The sequence below is a fragment of the Eublepharis macularius genome, chromosome 19 (genome assembly GCF_028583425.1).
Source record: "Eublepharis macularius isolate TG4126 chromosome 19, MPM_Emac_v1.0, whole genome shotgun sequence".
NCBI classification, from domain to species: domain Eukaryota; kingdom Metazoa; phylum Chordata; class Lepidosauria; order Squamata; family Eublepharidae; genus Eublepharis; species Eublepharis macularius.
Window position 1 is genome coordinate 4,188,015 of NC_072808.1, and position 27,555 is coordinate 4,215,569.

The window sequence follows — 27,555 nt, forward strand, 5'->3', positions numbered from 1 at the left end:
GGTCACACAAAAGATAAGTGATCTTTCCGGATTCAAGATCTAGAGGAGTTAGCCGTGTTAGTCTGTAATTGCAAAATAGTAAAGAGTCCAGTAGCACCTTTAAGACGAACCCACTTCATTGTAGCATAAGCTTTCGAGAACCACAGCTCTCTTGTATCTGACAAAGAAAGCTGTGGTTCTCGAAAACTTATGCTATAATAAAGTTGGTTTGTCTTAAACCTGCTACTGGACTCTATTCTGGATTCAATGAATACCAAATTAAAAAAAGGTGTGATAGTGTGCACTCAGAGCAATAGGAATCCAATGCTAACAAAGCAGAAGCAATAATCCGGGTAAATGGAACACGGGTTCAGTTTACCTGTATGAATGAAAGCCGTCTCGGTTCAGGATGGAGCGGCTGAAAGAGGGGAAATGCCTCATCCTTCCTTCGGTGACCAGCGCAGACGCCCCCGCCAGTCATTTTCGCGATTGCTGTTCCATTCTTTCAAAACGCCACTCAAGCCGCACGAGATGCGCCCCCTCCCCCAACAATCCTTGCCCCACATCCGATTGGACAGCTCGGCCAGCTGTGTTTGCATAACAAAGTGCTGACACATCTGGAGTAGGCGGGGATTCCTAATGAGCCATCCTGGGGGCGTGGCCTCCCTCTCTCCACGTGCGTTTCGAATCAATAAAAGGCTGTCAAAGATGCTGCTCAGCGGTGCAAGAGATCGCTGCCTCTTCAGAGTGTGCCAGGGGTCTAACTGCAGCCGAGATGCCTCAGACGATCAAGTTGGCTAGCAAGGTTTCTCTGCTGGCGAGATGCTTTCCCGAGATGTGGGCAGAACCTGCCTTGAAATCTCAGCCCAAAGTTCTCCAAACTCGTAAGACCCTGGCGGAGATGCCGGGGCCCAGTACTCTGAGCTTCCTTACTGACCTATTCTGTAAAAAAGGGCTGTCCAGACTGCATGAACTGCAGGTAAGACTTTTGTCCCATAATGGTTTTATAGGTGCAGGATATCTTCTTACTTTCTGGTTTGTATAGGAATCATAGAATGTTTATTTACTTGGTTTATATCTTGCCTTTCTCCCCATTGGCATACATTGTTTTCTTCTCTTCCAATTTATCTTCACAACAGCCCTGTGAGGTAGTATGTGTGAGTGTATGACTGGCCCCAGCAAGCTTCCATGGCAGAGCAGAGATTCGAACCTGGGTATCCCAGATCCCAGTCTCTTTAACCACTACATGGCATTGCTTCTCTAAGAGAACATTTGCGTATAAGAGTCCTTTCTCTCAAGATTTTACATTGAGAAAGCTCTTTTCATCTTGAGATAATACACATAGTTTAATCTATAGGAGTTGCATTCGGAAAGAAATTCCCAAGAGCCAAGAACTACACATAGGCACAAACGCACACAGTTTCCTAAAGCCACAATGTGTTTTCTTTTTTATTACTTGTCTAGGCAGTTTAAACATGTGCCTTGCAAAGAATATAAAAGAAGGTACAAGAATCTTCCCTCAGGTGTACTTTAAAACTTGCAATGTTTACTGCTCGTCTCCAACTATGCTTGATAAAAAGTTATTTAAATGATGTAGACTATGCATATTATTCCTTGGTTGGCTTGTCAATACAGTTCTGTGTAAGCTTGGCAGGCGCACAGGTAGACACCGTTTAGTCCCTGGGTTGGACAGAATAAACCAGCTTGATGTGTAAATGTGTCTTTTAAAAACCCACGTGACCTTCGGAGGGGCTTGTGTCAATGGGAATATTGATCCAGAGGAGTTAGCTGTGTTAGTATGTAGCTGCAAAATAGTAAAAAGTCCAGTAGCGCCTTAAAGACTAACCGACTTTATTGTAGCATAAGCTTTCATGAACCACAGCTTTCTGCATCTGACAAAGAGAGCTGTGGCTCTCGAAAGCTTATGCTACAATGAAGTGGGTTAGTCTGAAAGTTGCTACTGGACTCTTTACTATAATGGGAATATTGTAACTCTTGCTTCCACTGTGCATGTTACAGGCATAACAATCAGTGTGGTTTTAAATTTGCAAGCATTTATGTTCTTAATAAGAATGCCTTTTTAAAAAAAAAGAATAGTGGTGATACAAGGTCATAGATCCAGAGGAGTTTGCCGTGTTAGGGCCAAGCTACAAGTGACGAATGACACTTGAACGGCAAGTGTATTTCTCCCTGTTCACTTGCGCTCTACTCAATCCCCTTGCCGTTCAAGTGTCATTCGTCATGTGTAGCTTGGCCCTTAGTCTGTAATAGCAAAATCAAAAAGACTCCAGTAGCACCTTTAAGACTAACCAACTTTATTGTAGCATAAGCTTTCGAGAACCACAGCTCTCTTTGTCTGATGCATCTGTCGAAGAGAGCTGTGATTCTCGAAAGCTTATGCTACAATAAAGTTGGTTAGTCTTAAAGGTGCTACTGGACTCTTTTTGGTAATACAAGGGAGTGGGAAAATTCTACAAACCTAAACGTTTTGCACAATACTCAGACATGCCCAAACTCCATCAAACTGATAATGGAATAATGACATCAAGGGTACATCTCACTAGCGACGTTATTAATTTGGGGAAAGAGTTTCCAAGTTTTTAATGATATTTCCAAATGCAATCAAAGGTTACGTCCTTCCTCTATTTTCATTTATAACTTTATAGTCCTCCTTATTCATCTTTGAGTCAGTTCTGTGAGTTAGAATGTTATGCTCATTTTAACAGATGGGAGAATTGTTTTACGTAGCTGAGCTTTCCCCACATCTAATAAGAACCAATGTGGTCTCATGGCACTGAGCGAGGGAGCAGGTTTCAAATCCTCATCTGGGTTTATGCATATCCTACAATGCCTAGGAGCACATGGTTAAAAAGGCGCTGCACCAATACATAGCCATGAAAATGCTGGCAGTTGTTTATTCTCTTGGGCTTTCTGATAGGGCTTCTGCGCCCAGCATGAGAGACAGCAATTTTTACTTCATTGATACCTCTCATCTATTCTCCTGGGAATGCAATGGGGCTTACATCTTTCCCCTCACCTTCACAACAATCCTGTGAGGTAGGTTAGGCTGGCCCATGGTTACCCAGTGAGCTTCCATGGCAGAGTAGGTTCTTGAACCTTGATTGCCCAGATTTGCGTCCAAAACCACTACACCATACTGACAGACAAAGCTCTTTGCAACATAGAGATGCGATGATGGGGAAAGCTTCACCTGTTCTCGTACCTTTCATGCAGAGAAATGCTACCAGTGCGGAACAGCTGACGGCTCTTCCTGACATCTTTTTAGAAAAACCTTTAGCTACTGCGCAGGAGTAGAATCCAGCAAATCAGTATCCCTGATCAAGAGGGAAAAGAAAGATGGAGATGCTTCTCGGATCATTCTGTGGTGCCCAATAAGCAATTTCCTTCTGCTTCTGTCCTAGATTGAAAGCAAAGCCAAGTACGGCCCCATATGGAAAGCCAGCTTTGGGCCGATCCTCACGGTCAACGTGGCCGATCCTAGCCTGATTGAGCAGGTCTTAAGGCAGGAAGGCAAGCACCCCATCCGCTCGGACCTCTCTTCCTGGAAGGATTACAGGGTGTCCCGAGGCCACTCGTATGGGCTGCTGACTGCGTAAGTATTTGCCGCTGTTTCACCCAAACAAGCTGTCCGGGTTCGAGGAACTGCAGAGAAGCGTCAGTCAAAAGCGTCCAACTGCAATTCGATTTCTCTCTCATCCCCTGTTTTGAGTTCAACCCACAGCTCAAATTCAGGAATAGAGCAAAAACCGAACGGCAATGGCAGATCAATATAAATCCACGCTCCCCAAGCTGATTCTAAAACTTTCCCACCCTTCACATCCTTAAAAAGACATTTCTGAATAAATCTGCCTATTATAGACAAACATTTTCCAGAGATCGCTGCCACGTTTTGTGGATTTGACTCTAGCAGCGCCTTCTAGTGTGACTTCTAGAAGAGGATATTCAAGATCTATTCTGAAACACGATGGCCATTTGGGGTGGGGCACTGCTGTAGCTTCAGCAAAGATCTGTACTAAAATAACGTGGGGTATAAGCAAAGCTGCTAGGTGGATGGAGCTCTCTGTTACTGTTAGCTCCTGTAACATAAAAAAATATACCTAAATGCCCAGAAATGGTAGCCATCCATGTAACCTGCCACCTACTCATAAAACACACACGAGCAGGTTGATACAAAGCACTTGATCGCTGCCGAGTGTGTTCCTTTCCCTGTTCGTGCTGTATCTGGCACTCTTCCCAGCGGAGGAAGCAACCTTCTTACGACATGGGTGGCCAGTATCAGTAGGGGCTTGTGATGCTCCCTGATTGGAGACGCAAGACCTGCAGGTGAGGGCCAAGCTACAAGTGACGAATGACACTTGAATGGCAAGTGTATTTCTCCCTGTTCACTTGCCCTCCACTCAATCCACTTGTCGTTCAAGTGTCATTCGTCACTTGTAGCTTGGCTCTGAGGTTGCCAGCCTCCAGGTGGTGGCTGGAGATCTCCCGGAATTACAACTGATCTCCAGGTGACAAAGATCTGTTGTGCTGGAGAAAATGGCTGTTTTGAAGGGTGGACTCTATGGTATTATACCCCACTGAGACCCTTTCCCTCTCCAAACCCCACCCTTTCCAGGCTCCACCCCCAAAGACTCCAGGAATTTCCCAGCCTGGACCTGGCAACCCTAGACTGTCTGGCTGTAGAACATTCAGGCAAAATATCAAAGATCGCCAGCTAGGAGGTGGAACTTAGGGGGCAAATTGGGGGAACCTATTAGCATAAATGAAATCAAGTCGGGCAGAGAACAACAATGGGACCTGGTGTATGCTGGTCACGGTGCCATGAGAAGCATTCAAGTTAAAAATAGCCAGTTCACTTGCCCCCTAAACCCCAAGAAGGGCTTTGATAATCCACAGTCCTGAATGTACCCTCTGCTCTCTTGCTGCCTGTTCCTTGGCTTAATAGACGGGAAGCAATTCTGCCCCGATGTGGATTGGAGGAGGGGAGGGGAGGCATCTTGCACGAGAGGACTGCATATGCACTTGAATGATACTGCCTTGCTTTGGACTTGACCTGTGACACACTTGCAAAAAACATTGACACCTGCTGCCTTAAGAGCTCGGACCCAGGAGTCTGGTAAAGGGATGAAAGTGAAGCAATAGAACAGAGTTCACAGCAGCCGTGAATGGCAAAGATCAGGAAAGATTCCAAATTCTGAATATGGCGGGGGGAGAGACCCCCCAGTTTCATAAACGAAGCTCGATGCTGCTTCCGGGCTGTTCATTCTCACGGCCTTCTTCCTGGAAATGCATCATGCCGGAACTGCAGGCTCCTGCCTGGGCTTGCGCAAAGTTACGGGCCGGGAGTGAGAAATCATTTCAAGGCTCTCAGCAATTGTGACTCAGGGCTTCCTTGGTGGTTTATATATATATATATATATATATTTATAACAGCTGGGCTGCTGCTTCCGCAATCTAGACACAGGATGTGAGTAATGATAGGAAGTGCAATGTAAGAGGCAGAGTTGCTAGGGTCGCACTTTCGAAGCACAGACCAAGCCTTCCCTGGTGGCCTGTAAGGCCGGCTACTGCGTTATGGGTGGGCTGCGTCCTTCCTTGTACAGGGCAAAGGCTTGGATCTCCAAGCACATGGCTCAGAATTATGCGTGCCTGCATTCTGTGGTGGAATTGCTCTTGGGGGACTCCTCCAGCCCAGCAATCTAACCAAAGCTTCACTCCTCTTCCCAGGGAAGGTGAAGAGTGGCAGAAAATCCGCAGCATCCTCGGAAAGCACATGTTGAAGCCTAAAGAGGTAGAGTCCTACACGGGCACTCTGAACGATGTGGTCAGTGATCTCATTGGCCGGCTGGAGCACCAGCGGAATCTTCACGAGCAGCGCGTTGTCAAAGACGTGGCGGGCGAGTTCTACAAGTTTGGATTAGAAGGTCCGTATAGGGACAGGGGAGATCTGGGGTGGCGATGGTCGGTGAGGTGGGCCTAGTTTGGGGCTGCCTGGAATCTTGTTCTGTGGTCGATAATTCGGGACTGTTATGAGAGAGGCTATCTTTTCCCCTTTGGCCCAACTCTGCCATTGCAATGCCAATACTGCCCTTTTATATATCTCCTGGGTTGCTGCTGCTTCTACATTCGCTGTCCAACTTTATCCAGAGTAGTGTGTGGTTTGTGTTCAGGAACTGGCAGTGGATACAGAACTCAGTACACTTCCCATTTAGTCCTCATGGCTAGAAAGCGTGTGACGAAATGCCTGAAATCTCAGAAACAGAACACTTTGATTAGCAGGCCTTCCCCCCCCCCAATCGCCAGAAGCTGGGGCTGTGTGTCTTTGCATAGCCCTTTGTCAAACTGTCAGACAGTTTGCAGAAGTCTGCAAAATTTGGTTTTGCTTGGCCTTTGGCTTTGTTTAGCAAAAAGTTCGATTTTTGCTGTTGTTAATTGGGGAAGCATTCCACTTGGAAGCCCGTGGGTTACAGCTATTTTCACGTTGATATGTTTTCCTTTTTTTCTACTTGTCACAATGATTTCTGGAAGGCAAATGCCAGAGCAGCCTCCCCTCCTGAAAGCAACGTGTATTAACTTTTTAAATGTCTGAAGAACTGGTCTTGAGAACGCATCATTCGCAGGTTCTGCAGAAGTGGCACATGATCATCTGGATACGTGCCAAAAAATTTCACAAGTTTGCTTTCCCCCATTTTTTAAAAAAAACAATGCTTATTAATTTCCCCTTTTTAAATCTTACTCATTTGGCAACTTTCATGTAATCATCTTCAGAACGGTCGGAGATGCTCAGAGGGTAGTAATTTTTCCATAGCCAGTCTCGCCATCTCCCCAAATTACATATTCATGGTTGGGCAAGAAATTAGTCAAAAAGATATTCAGATTTTGGACTGCTGTAGAGTCTTCCCTGATCCTGACTCGTTCTCATTCTGGACTCTTTTGTTCCCCCTTAGGCATCTCCTCCGTCCTCTTTGAGTCCCGCATCGGCTGCCTGGAGCCCAAAGTGCCAAAGGAGACGGAGACTTTCATTAGCTCCATCAACACCATGTTTGTCATGACCCTTCTCACCATGGCAATGCCCAAAATCTTGCACCGCATCTTTCCTAAGCCGTGGCAGAAGTTCTGTGAGTCCTGGGACTATATGTTTGCATTTGGTGAGTAAGTTCTTCTTGGGTTTCCCTGTGCCGTAAAGAAGAGCTGTCCGAGGGCATAATGACAAGATACGCCTGGCACGTCAGGTCACAGGTGCGTGACTGGGCTAGCAGTCAGATGTACCTAAGGGGAACTCACCTTCAAAAGCACTCATTACTTGGTGCTGTGAGGAAGGACACATGGAGCCAGAGAAAAGGAGCAAAAAGCACCACCTGGCAAAAGCAGGGTGGAAATGAAAATGGAAGCTCTTTCGCTCCCCCGCCCCCTTGCAGTACTCTTTTGCTGAGTCAATGAGTGCTTTTTAAGACAAGTTTCCCCAATGTATGTCTGACAGCTAGTTTGGTTGCACACTTGTGGCCTAACACATGTAGGGCATATTGGACATTATTAATAATAAAACTATCTGCCATAATCACATACCACTGGAAGTCTCCATAGAAGAATGGTTGTTATCGCATGTTCTAGATTTCAACAGGCCCCGGCTTCAATTACTTCTGGCCGAGGATTCCACAATACTGAGACCGCTAACAAATATGACGGGGAGGGAGGATAATCTTTATCAGCTGGATATACTTCTTCTGTCCCAGATACCATTTTGTGTTAAGCCAGTAGGAAAAACTTGCCATCGGGGCTTTTAAAAAAGTTGTTCTCAGTGAGGACTAGCAACTTGCTAGTTTCCCAACTGCGGTGCTACTTTGGATTTTGTCTGATGTAATTGTTGTGTTTGGTGTGCTCTTTGGTATGGAGCTGCTTAGCCTCTTTGTGACTGGGACACAGCTAGGTTATGTCGCAGCTCCGCCCAAGAAGCACTCTCTTGTCTGGTGAACAAGTAAGGTGGCAGATACTGTTGTAACCTGTACTTTCTCCAGTCTTTAATGTCTTTCTCCTACTTGTGCTGAATCATACAGAACCAGCCTTAAGTAAGAACCAGCCCGTCAAGGCTGACATGTAGTGAACGAGTGATTGAGTGTGCTGCTTGATGCTTATCCCAGGTGAACAAAAGCGCTCACTTCTTGCCCGTTTCTTTCCAGCCAAGGGACACATTGACAAGCGGATGGCTGAGATTTCAGAGAGAATCTCGCGTGGGGAGAAGGTGGAAGGAAAATACCTGACTTACTACCTGGCACAGGAGAAATTGTCCATGAAATCCATCTATGGAAATGTGACTGAGCTTCTGCTGGCTGGTGTGGACACAGTAAGCATTTCTGGAAGTCTCTCCTATGAACACAAGGAGGCTTTTCTCTCCTACTTCTGTTGCTAATTGTGTGTGCCTTGTGTTTGGCGGCTGTGTTAAAAGAGGTTTGCATGATGGATGGATGCAGGCAGAGTCAAGAAACGGTTTGGTGCGTGTTTTCTGTGGCTGAAGCATGCATGGCTGTGGGCTCTGGTTACCCTTTCCAGATTATCTGTGTCTTCTTCTCAATTGAGAGACATGGAGATCTATATCCTGGGACTCCAATCTGGGTTACAACTTCCTATTTGATGTTTATCCCACCCTTCCTCTATATGGTTTTCCCATTTTATCATAACCAGCTGGTGAGGTAGGCTAGGGGCCAAGCTACACATGACAAAAGACACTTGAACGGCAAGTGGATTGAGTGGAGGGCAAGTGAACAGGGAGAAATACACTTGCTGTTCAAGTGTCATTCGTCATGTGTAGCTTGGCCCTAGGCTAAGAGAGGGAGTGAATGCCTGATGAACCCCACAGTATAATTATATGCAGAGTTACCATAGTGTAAGCCCACAGTGTGCTTAGATTGGAGTAATTTTCTATGAGATCATACTACCAGTAAGCTTCCGGCAGACTAGAGATTTGAACCTGGATCTCCGAGTCCTTGTCCAGTGTGCTAAGCACTGTACCACATGCCTCACTCACTCCTTGGTCTGCCTTCAGAGAGAGTAATTAATCAAGTATTTAATTTCTAGTGCCATCACTCAACAAAGATGTTGTCTTTTAAACATGGTACTTCTGGCATGTGTAGTATAACTTAATGGACTTGAGACGTGGCCCCGGTATCCTTAAAACTTAACTACAATAGCAAACACTTTCCCTTTTTCCTAGTTACTAATCTTTTACTTCAAGGTAGCATGAATGGCTATTCTGCTATACACCCTGCGTAATCTGCCAAACTGCTGAATTTTTGCATTACCATAGCCTCTGCTCCCCTGTCGTGTTCAGCCAAGCATTTTGCAACAAAGCTTCTAGTCTGATTGATTATAATCTGCTTTGCCTAATGATTAATCTAGCCCTGTCTCTGGATCTCTGCAGATCTCAAGCACTTTGTCCTGGAGCCTGTACGAGTTGTCCCGGCACCCCCAGGTGCAGGCAGCCCTCTACAAGGAAATTACAGCAACCGTGAAGGACAACTCCATCCCAACAGCTGCTGATGTAGCCAAAATGCCCCTGTTGAAAGCTGTGATGAAAGAAACACTGAGGTGAGTTCTGATTCAGGAGGAGATGGGAAGGCACAAGCGACTAACATCAAATCATACCACTAGAGGCATAGAACCAATTTAAGCAACTTAAAGCAGCCAAAGACTTTGCAAAACATTAACAACAAACCACAGAGCATCAGACTACTTACTATCTTGACTGATCACAGTGACAGAAATCCAGATTAACCAAAAACCCTCAGACAAAAGCAAAGCAAAACTTGAAGCCAATATTAAGGCATGGAGTCTTTTAAAGTCTATGTCAAAGAAGGATCCTTCCTCCATTGTGTAGGAAACATCTCGCATGATGAGGGAGTGAATGCTCCCTGAGATCTTTGCAACCAAGAAGACTCAAACTGCTTCTTCACACTCTGCATAAACTTAAGCAGGAAAGTTGCATCTCAGGGCCAAACTACAAGTGATGAATGACACAGGTTGGGCCCTTGTCAGCTTCCCTCAAGTTTTGGCGGGAAATGTAGGCAGCTTGGCGGAATGTTGGACAAGTGACAGTTGAAAAGTCCGTTGGACAGCAGTTGGAGAGCCAAGCTGCAAGACCAGGACGCCTACATTTCCCATCCAAACTTGAGGGAAGCTGACAAGTGTCCAACCTGTGTCATTCATCACTTGTAGCTTGGCCCTCAGTGAGAAATGCAAACTCTAAATAAGAACAAGAAAAATAAAGTTGGTTCCTTTAAATGCTCCCCTTTTGGATCCTGACAGCTGTAATAATAGAGCCGCTTATCCAGATGGTTCGCCCGAACCCATGTGCCTTGCACTCAGACCCCCGCAAGCCTTAAGCAGCTCAGCAAACCTTGCAACATATGAAGAATGGTTCTTTTAAGACTGCTGCGTTTCTCCCTGCAGGTTGTACCCAGTGATTCCCAGCAATGCTCGCGTCATCTCGGACAGGGATATCCAAGTGGGAGACTATCTTATCCCCAAAAAAGTGAGTCACGGCCACAAATCAGATATAAATGTTGGGGAGACGGACAAGATCCGGGAGTGGTGTTCAGCTAGAAGGTGGGGGTGCATCACGTGAGCAGGCGGGAATCTTTGAGAAGCATTGGCTAAGCTTGACTGCAGCCAGTCAAGAACAGGGGATAGCTCAATTGCTCCAAAGAGAAGCAAATAGCTGTAAGAGGCCACACCCATTCAGGAGCATCTAGGAGGAGGGTTTGCATCTCTAGCTACAAGGACTGGGTAGTTGCTGCCGAACTTGAGTAGACAATAGTGACTTTGATAGACCAAGGGGACTGTCTCAGTATAAGGGCGCTTCAAAATAGAAGAGAGTCCAGTAGCACCTTGAAGACTAACCAACTTTACCGTAGCATAAGCTTTCGAGAACCACAGGTCTCTCCGTCAGATGCATCTGATGAAGAGAGCTGTGGTTCTCAAAAGCTTATGATACAGTAAAGTTGGTTAGTCTTCAAGGTGCTACTGGACTCTTTTCTATTTTGCTACTGTACAGACTAACACGGCTAACTCCTCTGGATTCGTGCCTTCAAGTTTCCTTAAGGAAACATGTTGTTTCTTACTGGAGCAATTCTGCCATGCTGGCACCTTTCTGCTCTGGAATTCTGGAACGCTGCAGGCTCCATTGTGTAGGATGATCTTAGTACAGCGAACCAATGGCCCTGTCCGAGCAGGTTGGATTTCATTACTCCTTTCAACTCTATGCCTCTGTGCCTAAGGTGCACCACTACTGCACTAGGCATTGCTCAGATCATAGAAGTTGATAAGATCCTTAACTACAAGATCTATAATCCACAATAAATGGATAAGGAAGAGTTGGAGGGATGCTTAAAATTGGCATGAGCAGGGATGTACTGGAACTCAGAGCCAAACTATAAGTGATGCCTGACACTAGTTGGACACTTGTCAGCTTCCCTCAAGTTTTTATGGGAAATGTAGGCGTCCTGGTCTTGCAGCTTGGCTCTCTGACTGCTGTCCAATGGACTTTTCAACTGTCACTTGTCCAACATTCCGCCAAGCTGCCTACATTTCCCATCAAAACTTGAGGGGAGCTGACAAGTGTCCAATTAGTGTCAGGCGTCACTTGTAGTTTGGCTCTCAGAAACTGATCAGAGGTTCTTGGACTAGTCATGGAAGACAAGATGAACAGAAAAGCAGCTTGGTCACCACCGTTCTCAATCTACCCCTGAAATACAGAGTTTTTCTAATGGGCGGGCTGGCGCCCCACTTGTGTGGAGTAGTGGGGAAGCCTAGCATGGTGAGCTGTCCAATGCCCCAATTGAATAGAAAGTTTAAATATGCACCCCAGAATCCTTGGTACTGTGCAGGCATTTTAAGGCAGATTCATGGGGAAAGTTCCTTGAGGACGGGAAGTTTGAAAAACGTTGGAAAACCAGTCACAGTAGATGTACAGGTAAAATGAGGGTGGGTTGGTTGAAAGAAGTTCGTACTCAAGAAGGGGGTTCTGAGGAAACGTCTGAAGAAGGAAGTTGGATATGACAAAACTAACAGGCTTGCCTAGTGGTTGTGCTTGTAGCACAAATAGGCCACGTTTGTGCATGTGTGTACTCATATGTGGGTCTCTCGACTGTTTTCCTTACGACACCCTTTTCTTTCCCCAGACCCTGATCAGCCTTTGTCAATACGCCACCTCTCGCGACGAGAAGTACTTCTCCAATCCCAACTCCTTCCAGCCGGAGCGATGGCTGCACAAGGAGGACTCGCATCACCCCTATGCCTCCATCCCCTTTGGCTTTGGCAAGCGCAGCTGTGTGGGCCGGCGCATTGCAGAGCTGGAGGTGTATCTGGCTCTGGCTAGGGTGAGTCTCTGTGCTGATATCGGTAGGAGTATATGTAGATTTCCCCACCAAAGGGTCAATTCATACTCTAAAGTTGACATGGAATGCATTCTTGAATGTGTGAACCTTGCAGTGGTAGCCTAAAGGACATCCAGGTTGGTATTCTGTCCTTACACAAAACTGCAAAAGGGCTCCTCTGGGTGCTAAAAAGCTCCCAACTAACAAAACTACTAGCCAGAGGTAAAACACATATACTCACACATTGGTGAATAATTTAAATTTAAAGATCTATTTTTTTGAAAAGTGCAAAGTGCTAATATGCTAAATTCAAAATATAAATATATATATAATGTGCCCAGATAATCCTAATATCCACTGTCTGCTATATCCACAGGTTATTTCATCTCAATCGATCAATATCGCAATAAATACAATCCAATAAATCCTGTTCTCCACCAGTCGGACTTTTGGATATTGCAGGATTCTTTATGAGGAAATGGTGAACATTTATCGAATGCTGTTTATTGTATTGTATTTATTGTGATATTCATTGATTGAGATGAAATAACCTGTGGATATAGCAGATGGGATATTCGGATTATCTGGGCACATTATATATATTTATATTTTGAATTTAGCACTTTGCACTTTTCAGAAAATATATATATTTGAATTTAAATTATTCAGTAAGTGAACGAGTCGATGTGTTTTTTATTTCCAGCTAGTAGTTTTGTTAGTTGGCAGCATTCAGTCCTGCCAATGGCCAGCCAGAGCCATCTGGGGATAGCCGAGTGGCATGGTGTTCATAGGACTGTTCACTTGTCTAACATGGAAAATGAACCACTTTTACTGCATCCCTGACAACCTCTTTCTGGATGCCCTGCACTGGCGTAGTATATTTGGGGTACAGCTGGAGAAGAGTTTCAGAACCCCTTCACCACAATGAGAGCTGCCATTAGGGTCGCCCACCTTCAGATGAGGCCAGGCTTTCTTCCAGAATTACAACTGATCTCTAGGCTACAGAACTTGAGACTAGAGATGAGCATGAACTGGAAAAAAACGAACCATGTGGTTCGTGGTTAGTCAAATTTCACGAACCATTAACTTTCACAAACCTGCCCCCCCCCTGCCCCGGTTCATGATTCGGTTCATTTGGTTTGTGAAAACATCACATCCAGGTCAGAAATTGTCACTTCCGGTCCAACAGAAGGTCACTTCCGGTCCAGCAGAAGGTCTGCAGGAAGTCCATCCCCTGTTGCCTAGGAAATTGATTGATCAGCACCAGGCTGTCTGCAGTGACGAACCAAAAAATGAACCAAACGAACCAGCCTAAAGTTCGTGGTGGTTCGTCAGAAATGGGATCTGACAAACCACTGGTTCATGAACCATGAACTGTCCTGGTTTGTCATGAATTTTGGTTCGTATTTTGGTTCATGCCCATCTCTACTTGAGACTACAGAACTTGATCCTCCAGCTGGCTGAAGGTGGGCAGGCATTGCCACCTGCTCCACTCCTAATGACAGCTTCAGAGAGTGGAGTCTATGGTATCACATCTCCCAACTGAGCTCTCCCCCCAAACTCCATCCTCCCAAGGCATCATTCCCAAATCTCCAGGAATTTCCAGAGCTAGAGCTGGAAGCCCAAGCTGCAGTATGGATTCACTCTGCTGTCCTCTTCTTTAATCTGATTTTGTGAATTGATCCATTTCCCTAGGATAATGTTCATCTATTCCTGCCTTTGTTGCATAGCTGCTGTAATCGAACATAGGGAAACTGTTTCCCTGTGCCTCTTAGCACTAGTTATGTCATGCAACCAGAATGAGGTGGCGGAGTAGCATGTGTGGAGAAGGGACTTCAGCCTTCCCCCCCCCCCCCATATACCAGTTTCCTATCCTGGGCAGCACTGCAATTCTTCATCTTTTTTTTTTAAGGGTGCTAAAATGTATCCCCGTTTCCTTTCTCCACTTAAGATTCTGATGCATTTTGAAGTGAAGCCGGCGCAAGAAGGACATGCTGTGAAACCCATGACACGCACCCTCTTGGTACCTGAGACGGAGATCAGTCTCCAGTTTCTGAACCGCTAACAGAAGCTTGATGCCGAACCACTGGCTCAATTTTCCACAACAAGGCAAAAAAGAGCATGAGGCCAAGAAGGGAATCTACTTGCAGGCTGGGGTGAAAATGATCTTCCGAAAGTCTTAGCTGGGGGTGCAGAATCTGTGAACAGGGGGAAGAGAGTACGGTCTTGTTCCACTGACTCAAGGTTGCCTGTAACATGTTACACTTTGATAGGCCTTAAAATCTAGTTCTGGGAGCTGGTTTGCTAAAGAGGACTTCTCCAGTGCCAGAGTTTTTCACTGCAGAGTTCTCACATACCCCAGAACTGTAAGAGCAATGCTGGGAAGGGCAGGATGTTTTGAGCACTTGATCTTATTCGCTCTCTTTGATGGTTCCCAGGACTTTCCAAAACCAGATTCAAGACTGAGCAAAAAGAGGCACCACAGGCAATTGTGTGCACTTGTATACTGCACTGAAACTGTAAATGTGATAGCCAGTGTGAGTTCATTCATACATGGTCAGCGTTCCATCAGGTCAAGTGAAATCTTCTTTGATGGAGGCAATCCGCTCTTTTAACTGTGAGTTAGCGAATGGCATGTTGCGGGGATCTCCAATGAGGTGCCTGCCAATGTGTTTTCTAGTCCCCAGTTGGTTTCCCCCCCCCCAAATACCTCTTTTTCTGAAGCAAAGAGCTAATCCCAGTTTTCTTCCACCTCTTTGGAGCAGAAGGTGCTTCAGAAGACCTCAGGCAGAATCAGCTTTGGGTCTGCAGGGAGCACTTATGTGGAAACAACTGTCCTCATTGTAGGAGGATGCTGAATTTGAAACTTCCCACCATTTTGTAATTCCCTCCTATGTCGGCCATTTTGTGATTGGCCTTGCTTTCCAAGGTGGCCATTTTGTGGTGGTATCCATTCCCCTTTCTCAAAAATTCCAAAAGTGCCAACGGGTTTCATAAAGTTGAAGACTAGGGGTGCCAATTGGTTCCTCTAGCCATACCTTTAATACCAGTTTGATCTACAAAGCAATTATCTGCTGATGTGATTTACTTCCATTTCATGAAAAGTTTCAAGTCCCCATTTCTACACATTAAATCTCCATTGAAGGACAGGACATTCCACCACCACCACCACCCCCGGCCTGGTCGCTTGGCAATCCTACTGAGTACTCCTAGCGTGTTAGAGACAACCTTACATGAATGTTGACATGTAATCTGTGATTATTATTTTGTTGGTAGAGCCCTCCTCATTTGCTTTATGCAGGGGGGGGGAAACCAACATGTCTAGAAGTCTTGCATATCCTCTTTCGGGTTTAGAGACCATGGTAAAATACCACACTCCCTTTCCAATCTTGTGGTTGAAACAAGAAGTGGCTTAGCATCTGGGCTCTTACTTCATATGACAAAGATCTCTGATTCAGTCCTAGGCAACTCCAGCTAAGGTTATCTACTAACAGATAATGGTAGAGATCTTTCTGTACTTGAGTACAATTATTTCCCATCAAAGCAAAGACAAAACAGAACTAGTGAATGGTCTGACGGTATAAGGGATCTTCATATATTAAAAAACAGTAACAGCTGATACAAAGTTGAGAATGTGATTAGACGTATCCTGTGTGAGAATGTGCAATTGCTCTGTTTTATACATAGTTGCCAAGTTTTTTTATTAATATTATGCTAATAATCATTCATATTTAATACATATTTATATTTCTCTAGCCTATAATTTATAAAAGTTCTTCCTGTTAAAATGATTATTTTTTTCAAAGAACATTACTTTTTCTGTTTTTGAAACAGCTGCTGTAATCAAAAACGTTCACTTACCACTGTTTCTTTGGTGCTATGTTTAAATGTTATTTATTGTCTTTGAATAATAAATATGAACTATTTTTTACAAAAAAAATGCAAACTTGGCTCATTTGTCTGTGATATTGGGGCTGAAACCAGAGAGGGAACAGTGAGTGGGTGAATTTTCTGTACTAAAAAATTAAATCCAGAGGAGTTAGCCGTGTTAGTCTGTAGTAGCAAAATAGTAAAGAGTCCAGTAGTGCCTTTAAGACTAAGTTCTCTCTTCGAAGAGAACTGTGGCTCTTGAAAACTTATGCTACAGTAAAGTTGGTTAGTTAAGTAAAGTTGGTGAGCCTTAAAGGTGCTACTGAACTCTTTACTAAAAGGTGCTACAAGACTCTTTACTAAAAAATTTAAATGATTTTCAAATCTTCCCAAGGAAACCCTGAGAATCACAGTTCAGTGTGGGAAAGCTAGAAGTACTACAACATGATAGTAAACAGTAATAAATAATAAATAAAACTAGCACTTTCATCTGGGCCCAGTAATGATTTGGAAGCCAAATGAATTGGTTTGATAAGTATAAGGTGCTCAAAGTTCATGACCCAAAGCAGTAGACTGGCCTTCTGAACTCACATACAGTACATTACCACAATTTAATCTGGAAAAAGGAACAAAAAGTGATTACTGAGTGGCCTTCCAGCTTTCAGCGGCAAACACGGCAGCCTTAATTCTGCATTCTAATGCAGAACAGAAAAAAAGAACCAAACTGTGCAAGAAAATTGTGCCCTCTGGAGCAAAGCATTCATTAAGACAAGATGCTCCCCTTAGAGCCCCGGAGCATTTTGATGCTTCCTGGTTTTAGAAGACCCTAGACAACAGTCTTACTGAAGAGGTCCCTTGGTGGCCAGGGTTGGTTGCGTGATGTTTCACTTGATTATACGGATTGCTGTATTCAAATCTGATTTTGCTCATTTGTGACTGTTGTTTTGTAAGCCGTTGGGGGTCCCCTATAAAAAGAGGGAAAGGCAGGATAGATTTTTAAATAACTTTTTATTTTTTAACTTTTTCATTTTTAATATATAAAAACAATCCCAGCATTTAACAATCAACCTTGAAAAATAAATAAACAATAAAACAAATTAATAACAACAATCTTGTGAAGGAGGATAAATACATTATAAAGATTAACTGAATACAAAGCCTATTTTTTTTTTTGCATAACAGTGTCTTTTGTTGCATAGTTTGAGACATAATCAAAGTATGGGAAACACTTTTGTGTTTCATTGGAAAGCATCTAACTTCAAACAGGGACTGATCCAGTTATCCAATAGGTTCAGATGCATAAGAAAAAAAAGAGATGTAACACAGGAGTATCTCTACTCTGGGTCAAGCAACAAATGACGAATGACACAGGTTGGACACTTGTCAGCTTCCCTCAAGTTTTGATGGGAAATGTAGGCGTCCTGGTCTTGCAGCTTGGCTCTCTGACTGCCGTCCAACGGACTTTTCAACTGTCACTTGTCCAACATTCTGCCAAGCTGCCTACATTCCCCATCAAAAATTGAGGGAAGCTGATAAGTGTCCAACCTGAGTCATTTGTCACTTGTAGCATGGCCCTCTGTTTCTGACCGGACGGCAGATAAATCAGGTTGGGGCGCACTGCTAAATGGAGTGGTAGAATTCACGTCATTATTTCCCCTTTAGTAAAAAAGTTCTGGGATCAAATTGGAAATGTCGAGGATAGTGAGAAGAAGGGTAAGAATATCTAAAGCAATGGCACTTATTAATCTGGATGGAATAGGGTTAAGGTTAAGAGAGGAATCTAAGTGGATAAATTTGATGTTAGTAGCAGCAAGACAGGTGATAGCAAGGAATTGGAAAGAAGCGGAGGAATTGACGATTAATCACTGGAGGGGAAACATGAATAATATAATAGTTTTAGAGTACCTTACGATGAAGATACGTAGAATGAATGGGTTAAAGGTTAGGGAACAAGAGGAGAATTGGTTTAGAAGGAGGTGGGGTACTTAGAAATGTTTAAACAATTTGGGATGACTAGTCGGTTAATAGGAAATTGAGAGGTTAATTTAATTATACGGCTAAGTGGAATGATCTATAGAGCAATAGAGTTGTACTGGGAGTAATTGTGAATATGAAATAATATTGTATGGAATAATATTTATGTATCTACTGCCTGGAGGTCCCTACACGGGTGATGTCGGTGACGGGTTGTTATATTTGGAATAAAACAATAAAGTATTTTTTTTTAAATTATTTCCCCACCATTTCATTCCAGCTAGAGGTAGCAATTTGGTGGATGGCTCATTGATCTGAAATCCAAAGATTAGCATGCTTAGTCTTTATATATATCGTGGGTGTGCAAGACTGCAGCCTAAAAAGAATCTCTCTTGGGTGTGTACACTGTTTAGAATGTTATCGAGCTCCTACTGAGATGATATAGTTTCGTTGCCACACACTGGGGTGGAATCCGCAGGAGAAAAAGATAGAAGGGGTTCCTCTATGACCACCCAAAAACTGTTCTTGGGGATGGTGGATCCTGCATGGACAAAAGCCATGTGGGAGAGGGTATGTAATAAGGAGTAAGTATGTAGTATGCATGCGCTGACCGGGATAGCTCAGGTGAGCCTGATCTCATCAGATCTCAGATTCGAACCACACGATAAGAATTACACGAGACCGAGCGAGTGTCAGGAGTCCTGTCTTACCCCAAATGCCTGTGTCCAGCATTCTATCGATGAGCATGTGTTCTGGTCCAGGCACACATTCAAAATTTTCTGCTGCAGTGTAGCCACGACAGTGCATGTCATGATCAGTAAGTCAGCAATGCAGAGCGTCCTTGTTTCCTATATCTTCCGCATCCTATCTGTGCAAAGTGGAGATGCATGATGGGTTATCTTGGAGGTACGCGGAGAAAACCCGTGCCACCACAAACATGGGTTCAATGGAGGTCCTGCAGTCCTGGTGCATGTAGTTGAAAACAACGTTGGAACACATATAAGTACGTTTTCGTGTCATTCGCGTGTAATTCGTATCGTGTGGTCCAGCTCTCAGAAGTTAAACAGGGTCAGCCTAGGTCAGTAATTGGATGGGAGACCTCCAACAAAGACCAGTGCTGCAGAGGCAGGCAATGGCAAACCCCCTCTGTTAATCTCTTGTCATGGAAACCCCACCAGGGGTTGCTATATGTCAACTCTGACTTGAGGGCACTCTCCACCACCACATGAAGTATGCAGTAAGTTGCATGCTTTTAATATTGTGATGTGGTTTTAATTGAAAGCCACCTTGAGCAGGGCTGTATTGTGGGGAAAGTATACCCCTTCTGTAGGGTAGCCATGTTGGTCTGTAATAGAAGAGCAAGAATGATCCAGTAATAATTTAAAGACCAACTAGATTTCCAATTACTCCAACCTTTGGGAAGCAATGTTGATTTAAGGGAATGAGTATACAAAGAGGATGCCCTAATTCACAATTTTTTAATCAGTAAAACAAAATTTGCCCCATGGTACAAAACCATCAAAAAGACCACATTAGAGCATGTTATCTGACTGATATCACAGTCTATAAGCTTAGGGTAGCCTTTACATCATTAGGCTTCCAGTCCATGCCAGCTGAGATGTTACTCGGGCAATTCCAAAAAAACCCCATCGATCAGCGGATATGTATCTGTGGAACCTCAATTGAGGACTTACCACACTATGTTTTAAATGTTGTTTAATGTTTACATTTTAGGTAAAGTGCATTATATAGTAATTTTATTTATATCTATGTAACTATATCTGTATTCTTGTATCTTTTTGCTGTTTTTTAATGAATGATTTTAGATTGTGAAGGCCTATGGCCACATACAATAAATTCGCACCCTATCCTAAAAACTAGATTTCCAGGGTACGAGTTTTTGAGTCTTTCGAAAGCTCATACCCTGGGACTCTAGTTGATCATTAAAGGTGCTTCCGAATCCAAATCGATACCTTTTCTAAAATTGGGAGAGCTCTGCTGTGAGAAAACTTAGCAAGGGTCGTATGGGAAACCAGAGGCAGATCTTGGCTCTGTATGCATCTATTGTTGCATATTGGCTGCCATGACTGTCTAAACACTCCTTCATTCCAGAAATGACGACTCATCGCACAGATTTGCTTCCCTGTTGAAAGATCAAGTACTCAGGGAAGAAGAGAAAATGGTTAGAGCAGCAATCGGCTGTGCGTAGGTCTTGCCCACTGGGATAAAGGGAAGTACAAGTGGGTGGCTTGTTACAGTAACACAAGAGTCTGGTGTGGGCATGTTTTGTGCGTTCAGGCGATGTTCACAGACAGACGGTTTGAGGGGAGCATCCACTGTAAAGGTCAAAAGGAACAGCCCACAGGCACAAGAACAAAACTGCTCTTCTGTACTAGTCAAAAGCAGGTAAGCAGTAGCCCCTCCAATGTCCACATTACTTGAATCAATTACTATAGTTCTCCCCAAACTGCAGAGGTTCTAATTTGGTGGTTGCCCACATTCTAAGGGCAAAGCTACAAGTGACGAATGACACTTGAACGGCAAGTGTATTTCTCCCTGTTCACTTGCGCTCCACTCAATCCACTTGCCGTTCAAGTGTCATTCGTCACTTGTAGCTTGGCTCTAAGTTTTCTGCAGCTTCGCTGTAACCTGCATAATTATGATCTTTCCAGGAAGATTATTACATCCAAAGTGGGTTTGGAATGTGTAGACAGGAGGAAACAGGTTTCCACATCTCACGACATTTCCCCTCTTTTTTGCGTTTAAAGTTTTGTCAGGTTGCAGCCAACTTATGGTGACCCATAGGGTTTTTTCCCCACAGCATGAAAGAAGCAGATAACGATTTGCCATTGCTTTCCTCTGCATAGCAATCTTGGCCTTCTTCATTGGTCTTCCCCCCTCCTTACACTCACCATTCCCCCTACACACACCAGTAGCCTTTTGGCTGGGTTTTTAAAAATTATCAGTCGTACACACCTTGTTGGAGGGAAAGAGGCATATGGTATAGCCCAATTTCATCAGATCTCAGAAGCTAAGCCGAGTTGGGGCTTGGATGGAAGACTCTGCAGTGGGAGGCACTAGAAAACCACTTTTCCTTCTCACTTGCCTTGAAAACCCCTTGCTGGGACCGCCATAAGTCAGTTGTGACTTCACACACACGCACTGCTAGATAACAATATACCTCCTACTGATAATTTTTTAAAAGACCACCAGTGATGTGTGGGTGTACAAGGAATGGCAGGCACCAAGGGGAAAAAACAGAGAAATGAGAACAAAACAGAGGATCACCTCGGTATGGCAGTAACATCTTGTAATCTTTTTTGCAGCAAAAGTTACATCATTGCAGAGCGATGAGGACTTCACCCCCCCCCCCATTTTGTCAGCCTGTCTCTTTAAAGCTGGTGCTTTAACTGCTGAGAGTTTGCCTGCCGTAAGAGGGCAGCTGGCAAGCCTATCTAGAGATCAGTTGCAATTCCAGGAGATCTCCAGTTCCTAGCTGGAGATTGGCAACCCAACAATGCACCATGGAATCAACATTGCTTGGAGCGCTAGTTGCTGGGAATTGTAGTAGGTAAAGACAGGAATCAGGAAGCAGAAAGGAAAGAGTGCTGCCTGGGCCTAATTGAGAACAAGATCAGATTTGTCAATTCCAGGCATTTAAACCATTAAGAAACCTATTAAAGTTAAAATATGTTTGCAGTATGCAAAACCTTGACAAAGGGCGGTTGCTCTTTATTTGATGCAGCTTGCATTTTTAGCAAGCTTTGGATGCAGACCTTTGAGGTTCATCTGATTTGGTGGAAATGAGGAAGCCAGTGGTTTTTTTTATGGCTGGTATGAAGACATGCCCTTCAGGAGTTCCAAATTCCGGTGCTTTTTTACTTATTGCAAATTTGGGGTGGAGAGAGGAGGGATAGCAGCACATTTTAGATTCTGGTGAATATCTAATATTAATCTGATTATTTTCAAGCAAGATCACTGTTGAGTTCCGCTGGTTCCAAATGGATGGGCTGAATCATGTGCTCCTCTCTCCGAAACTGCTGTCACTAAAAGTGCTTAATTTTTTGGGCTGGATTGCACTTTTTGTTGTTGTTATTAATATAACCTCATCTGTGATTAAAGTATCCACTACTGATTCATTGCATTGATTAATTGGTTTATAGCCTGCAGTCTTAACAAGAGATGGGCACAATCCAAAAAAAAATTAACGATCCAGCTGATTGTGGATTGGCGCCGGCGAGGATCCCAAATAAACGATCCACACCGATCATCTCCCGTTCCCGATCCGTGGATCACGGATCGTGGATCGTGGAGGCAAAAGCAGACGGGCCACCAGTCACGTGACCATTTTCTCCAAAGGCAACCCACTGAGTTCCACCACCTCTTTTCTCAGAAAAAAAGCTCTGAGAACATGTCAAGATACCTTACAAATTTTGGATGATTGTGAACTAGCCTTCCAGACTTGAGAGCCTGAAGATACTGTTTGTGTTGCCTAAATGCTAGAACTGGCCATTCATCACTGAGTAACCGCCTCCAATCTCTAAAAATATAACCACGGTTGAGAAAGCTTGCGTTCCATTATCCAAAGAAGGTTCTACCCCTACCCCCATAAATTAAGTCCCCCATAAGCCATGTTTAAGTGCAAAAGGTAGAGCACCGTGGTGCAGAGTGGTAAGCTGCAGTACTGCAGCCCAAGCTCTGCTCACAACCTAAGTTCGATCCTGGCGGAAGCCAGGTTCAGGTAGCTGGCTCAAGGTTGACTCAGCCTTCCATCCTTCTGAGGTCGGTAAAATGAGTACCCAGTTTCCTGGGGGTAAAGTGTATATGACTGGGGAAGGCAATGGCAAGCCACCCCATAAAAAGTCTGCCAAGAAAACGTCATGATGCGACGTCCCCCCATGGGTCAGTAATGACTCGGTGCTTGCACAGGGGACTACCTTTACCTTAAGCCATGTTTAGGCAGCTTGCATTTTTTGATCTTAGGGCCAAGCTACAAGTGACGAATGACACTTGAACAGCAAGTGTATTTCTCCCTGTTCACTTGCCCTTCACTCAATCCACTTGCCCTTCAAGTGTGGGCCAAGCTACACACGACGAATGACACTTGAATGGCAAGTGTATTTCTCCCTGTTCACTTGCCCTCCACTCAATCCACTTGCCGTTCAAGTGTCATTCATCATGTGTAGCTTGGCCCTGTCATTTGTCACTTGTAGCTTGGCCCTTAAAAGACCTTTCCCTCGGTGGCACTTGGTGTTGATTAAAAGCAATGTTTTCCATGGGTTTAGCACAGTAACTAGAAGGGCTGGTTAATGATGAGTGTTGGGGAATGGATGAGACAAGAGGGGTACAGAGCAGCTGGCAAAATGCTGACTGGCACAAATTGCCTTCAGACAGAATCTTTAGCCTATGGGGGTGGGGGGTGATGAGTCATTCTCCAAGGTGTCTCCAGACATTCCTGTGGCACTACTATAAAGGGGAGAAATGATGAAGGATGGAAAATGATGACTTTTCCTGCCATAGGTGTTTCTGGTAATGAACCACCTGTTGGGAAAGGGATGGGTTGGCATGCAGGTGCTCACCAACGAGAGACACGATGACCGAAAGCAAACACAGCTTGCAGTGGCTGTCCGGACAGTGGAAGGGAAGGGAATGTCAACACAGAAATCTCTCAGCGTTAGCATCAGAACTGAACAGAGGGGCAAAGTCAGGGCTGTCTTTCATCGCCATAGCACATCAGCCAAAATAAACAGCATGTTTCCCTATTCTCAGGAACAGATTCGTTCCTGGTCCTCGTACGGGCACATGTACACTCATGCAGGTGTGCAGGAAATCGCATGTGGCCACATAGGTTGCGTTTGTGCAATGTAGATGAGCACTGGCAAGGTGCTTGGCAGAAGCTCCATGTGGCAGTGCCTTGGGCAACTGTCGCCTTGATGAGTGCCGCACCTTTCAAGATATGATTGATTGTTATACACATCCCCTGGGGAAGAACAACGGGCTTCTACAGGGAAAAGATGGGAAAGTGCAATTCAATGCAAATTCCAGTTCCTGGTGTGACTGATATAATTTAACCCATGCTTACCCCCCAGCCTTTCACCTGAATTGCAAGTCCATCATTCTTCACACTCTCGTCGCAGGACACCTTTTTTCGTCTGTGAATACAGAAGCTTCATTGAAGGACTAAGACAGCATTAGAAACACAGAAGAACATAAGAAGAGCTCTGCTGTATATAGAATTGCCAACTCTAGGTTGGGAAATTCCTGGAGATTTTTGGGGTAAAGTCAAGAGGAGGGGAGTGGAGAGACTTCAGTGGGGTATAATGCCATAGAGTCCACCCTCCAAAAGTAGACATTTTCCCCAGGGGAACTGATCTCTGTTGTCTGGAGATCAGTTGTAGTTCTGGGAGATCTCCAAGTCCCACTTGGAAGTTGGCAAACCCAAGAGTAGTTCATCTAGTCCAGCATCTTATCGAACTCAGTAGCTAACCAAGCTCCCCCCCCAATATTGCCTCCTATAAATATCCCACCCTTCAGTAATATCAATACCAATTAGTAGTGCACATGTGCAAAATAAAATCTGAGGCAAGTACTGAAGGCACTTTGGTAGCAGCTGATGGGGATCATTCACCATAGAGTTGTGAGTGAATCCTAGAATGTCTCTTTGAAGCAATGACAACATTTCCAGTTTTGCACTGGAAGTAATTCCACACATCCGTGTGATGCTTGTGAGCCCCTTTCATCTCCCCCACCCTGGCTTTGTGAAGCATCTGTAGTTTTGGTTAATACTGTGGCAGATGTAACAATTAGAAGAATGAGTTTTGGAAGTCCTCAGGTTTGTGCATCCCACATGCCCTCGATATCGAAGACTTCCTAGTTCACACTAAACAATTGTTTACTGTTACACCTGAACTGCATTTTTTGTCTGCAGACTAGGATTCCTAAACATGGTTTAAGCCTGGATTTCAGCCCAGTATGTAGGTAAGAAAGACGCTTGTAATTTTGTCCCATTTAGGTATCGTCTACACTATGACAGTTTTCTGGAAGGGGGGAGCAGGAGGCTGTGGCGGGGGGGGGGGGGGGCAGCAGGAGCCCCTCTTCTTAACCCATGCTGCCCTTTGTCACCAAAACCAGTTTCTGAGGGCCAAGCTACAAGTGATGAATGACACCTGAACAGCAAGTGTCATTTGTCATTTGTAGTTTGGCCCTGAGTCTCTTAAAGTGATGTGTGTGTAGCAGCTGATGTGTGGTTCTGATTAAAGCAGTGAATCCGATACAACTCATAAACAAATGTGTTGCATACTTCAGCCCTGAGTAACTACTGTAATAAACAATTAAATAACCAAATGGGCCTATTTAATTGATATATAAGCCAAAGCAGTGTGTGAGCGAGTGAGACAGAGACTGACTGACTGACTTCTCAATGCGATAGTTCCTATGAAGAGTTTTAAAAAGGTAACTACAACAAATGCCATTAAAATATATGGGTTTTAGAGTCCCCCACCCTGCAATTTAAGCTTGGATATAGCTGAGAGTGAGTAGGTCTTAAAATTGTGCTATAACTCACTATAACTCATTTGGGACTCATTGAAATCTCTTGCTGTCCTCTGATTGAAATCTGAAATAACACCACTGATGTGGCCGCTTTTTGTACTTCCTGTGTTTTTATGATTTTTTAAAAAATGGGCATAATGTTATAGACAAATGCCCATTTTAAATGTGCATACGTTTTAAATGAATTAACATATACCAGTGAGCAACAAAAGAGCTCTGATGTAACCTTGGCTCTTTTTTATAAGCAAGGGACTCCTTTTCTTTATTTTTTAATTTTTTTATATTAAATTTTTAACAGTTAACCATAAAACACTACAACAATAAAGAGCAAATCAACGAGTGTACATGAGGAATATAACATATCATACAAATCTTAGTCTTAACATGTTATTACTGTTATTAAAATGTTAGACATCTTTAGCGTTGAAATGACTGAGCAATAATTTAGGGTAACCAAAAGAATGATAAACGTTTAGGGGGGTGTATATCCTTGACAATTAAAAATTCAAAAAACGGAAGCCATTTAGTTGCAAAATCAGTCTTTCAGGCAAGGTTGTGATTGTCTTGTAGTTTCTAAATCCTTTTCTTAATTCTTGTGCAATGACATATTTAAGTCCTGCTCGGTTCAATCAAGCTTACTCCCAAGTAAATGTCAGTAGTCACTGCATCCTTAGTTGCCATTTTCTCTGCCTTTTCTAGCTGAGCAATTTTTTTTAAAAAAAATCTTCCATCAGTCACTCATAACAGACCAACTCCCTGGATCTTTTGTGAGATTTCCATATATGGTCCAAAGTTGGATTTTGCCTGGAACAGGCCGCTAAAAATAAGAGCCTGATTTCAGACAGTAAATCTCCTGTGATATTTCCCCCCACCGAGCTCCGCGCCCTGTTTGCAATGACACATGCCGTCTCTTGCTGTTGCTGACACAGCGAAGATCAGGTAAAGGCAACACCTGGGGTCCCAAAAGGTGAGGGAAAGGCCACTGCAATGGAAATGGCAGGTGATGGGTGGTTACGGTGCCTGAGGGTTTGATGCCAGGATTCTGTGCTCAGCAATAACAGGGGTAAGCAAAAGGTAAAGAGGGGGTGGAAGATGGCAAAGGGGAATAAAAAAGTAGGGTTGAAAAAGGAGCAACAGAAATTTAGGCTCCTTGTCCACAACCTGAGAGTAAACCAATAAACATAGGCCCACTCTTCCAATACACAGGGCTTTTATTCTGGGAAAAGAGGTGGTGGAATTCAGTGGGTTGCCTGAGGAGGCCTGCCTGAGGAGGCCAGGAAGCCCTGCTAACTTCTTTTGCTTCACAAAATGTGTAAAATGGAATTGTCCAGGAGGGTATTTTTATAAAAGGTTCAGAAATGGAATAGCTGAGGAGGTCATTTTTATAAGGGAATAGGATTGTAGTATATTGTAACGTTTATTGTATATATATATATATAACCTTCTTTTACTGCATTATCTTTTCCCTTTGTAACTCACATTCTGCATGATGGTATGTCATGCCTCGGACATTTTTTCTTTGTTTGTATTGTTTTCCAGTTCTGTAATCCTAGTCCTATTGCTTTGTTTATTGGATGCCTTTAACGGAGCTGTTTTCTATATTTTGAAACATGCCTTGAGTCTCAGAGAGAATGAAGTAAAATAAAAGAAACCATAAAGTTCAAAGTGCCCCGCCTTTCTCCCCGATGGAGAACTAAAGTGGCATACATTGTCCTTCTCACAACAACCCTGTGAGGTAGGTTAGTCTGAGAGTATGCAATCGTAATCCAATACTCTAAAAACTACACCCTGCTGA

The 27,555-nt window shown here is 43.9% G+C and overlaps 1 protein-coding gene across 1 annotated transcript; it reads left to right on the top strand.

Moving 5' to 3' along the window:
- The first annotated feature begins 715 nt into the window (after positions 1 to 715).
- Positions 716 to 16,264, top strand: LOC129346642 (25-hydroxyvitamin D-1 alpha hydroxylase, mitochondrial). Its single transcript, XM_055003994.1, has 9 exons — positions 716 to 958; positions 3,402 to 3,592; positions 5,725 to 5,921; positions 6,945 to 7,145; positions 8,175 to 8,338; positions 9,413 to 9,579; positions 10,441 to 10,522; positions 12,171 to 12,368; positions 14,317 to 16,264. Exons 1-9 carry the CDS (start codon positions 755 to 757, stop codon positions 14,428 to 14,430), a joined length of 1,518 nt encoding a protein of 505 aa, XP_054859969.1. The 5' UTR covers positions 716 to 754; the 3' UTR covers positions 14,431 to 16,264.
- The last annotated feature ends 11,291 nt before the right edge of the window (positions 16,265 to 27,555 follow it).

What these genes read in the sequence shown, in the direction of transcription:
- LOC129346642 (XM_055003994.1), top strand. Translation starts at nt 755, where the DNA reads ATGCCTCAGACGATCAAGTTGGCTAGCAAGGTTTCTCTGCTGGCGAGA. An exon ending in CCAGACTGCATGAACTGCAG is followed by an intron (nt 959 to 3,401) that starts GTAAGACTTTTG and finishes CTTCTGTCCTAG; the next exon opens with ATTGAAAGCAAAGCCAAGTA. An exon ending in GTGATGAAAGAAACACTGAG is followed by an intron (nt 9,580 to 10,440) that starts GTGAGTTCTGAT and finishes TTCTCCCTGCAG; the next exon opens with GTTGTACCCAGTGATTCCCA.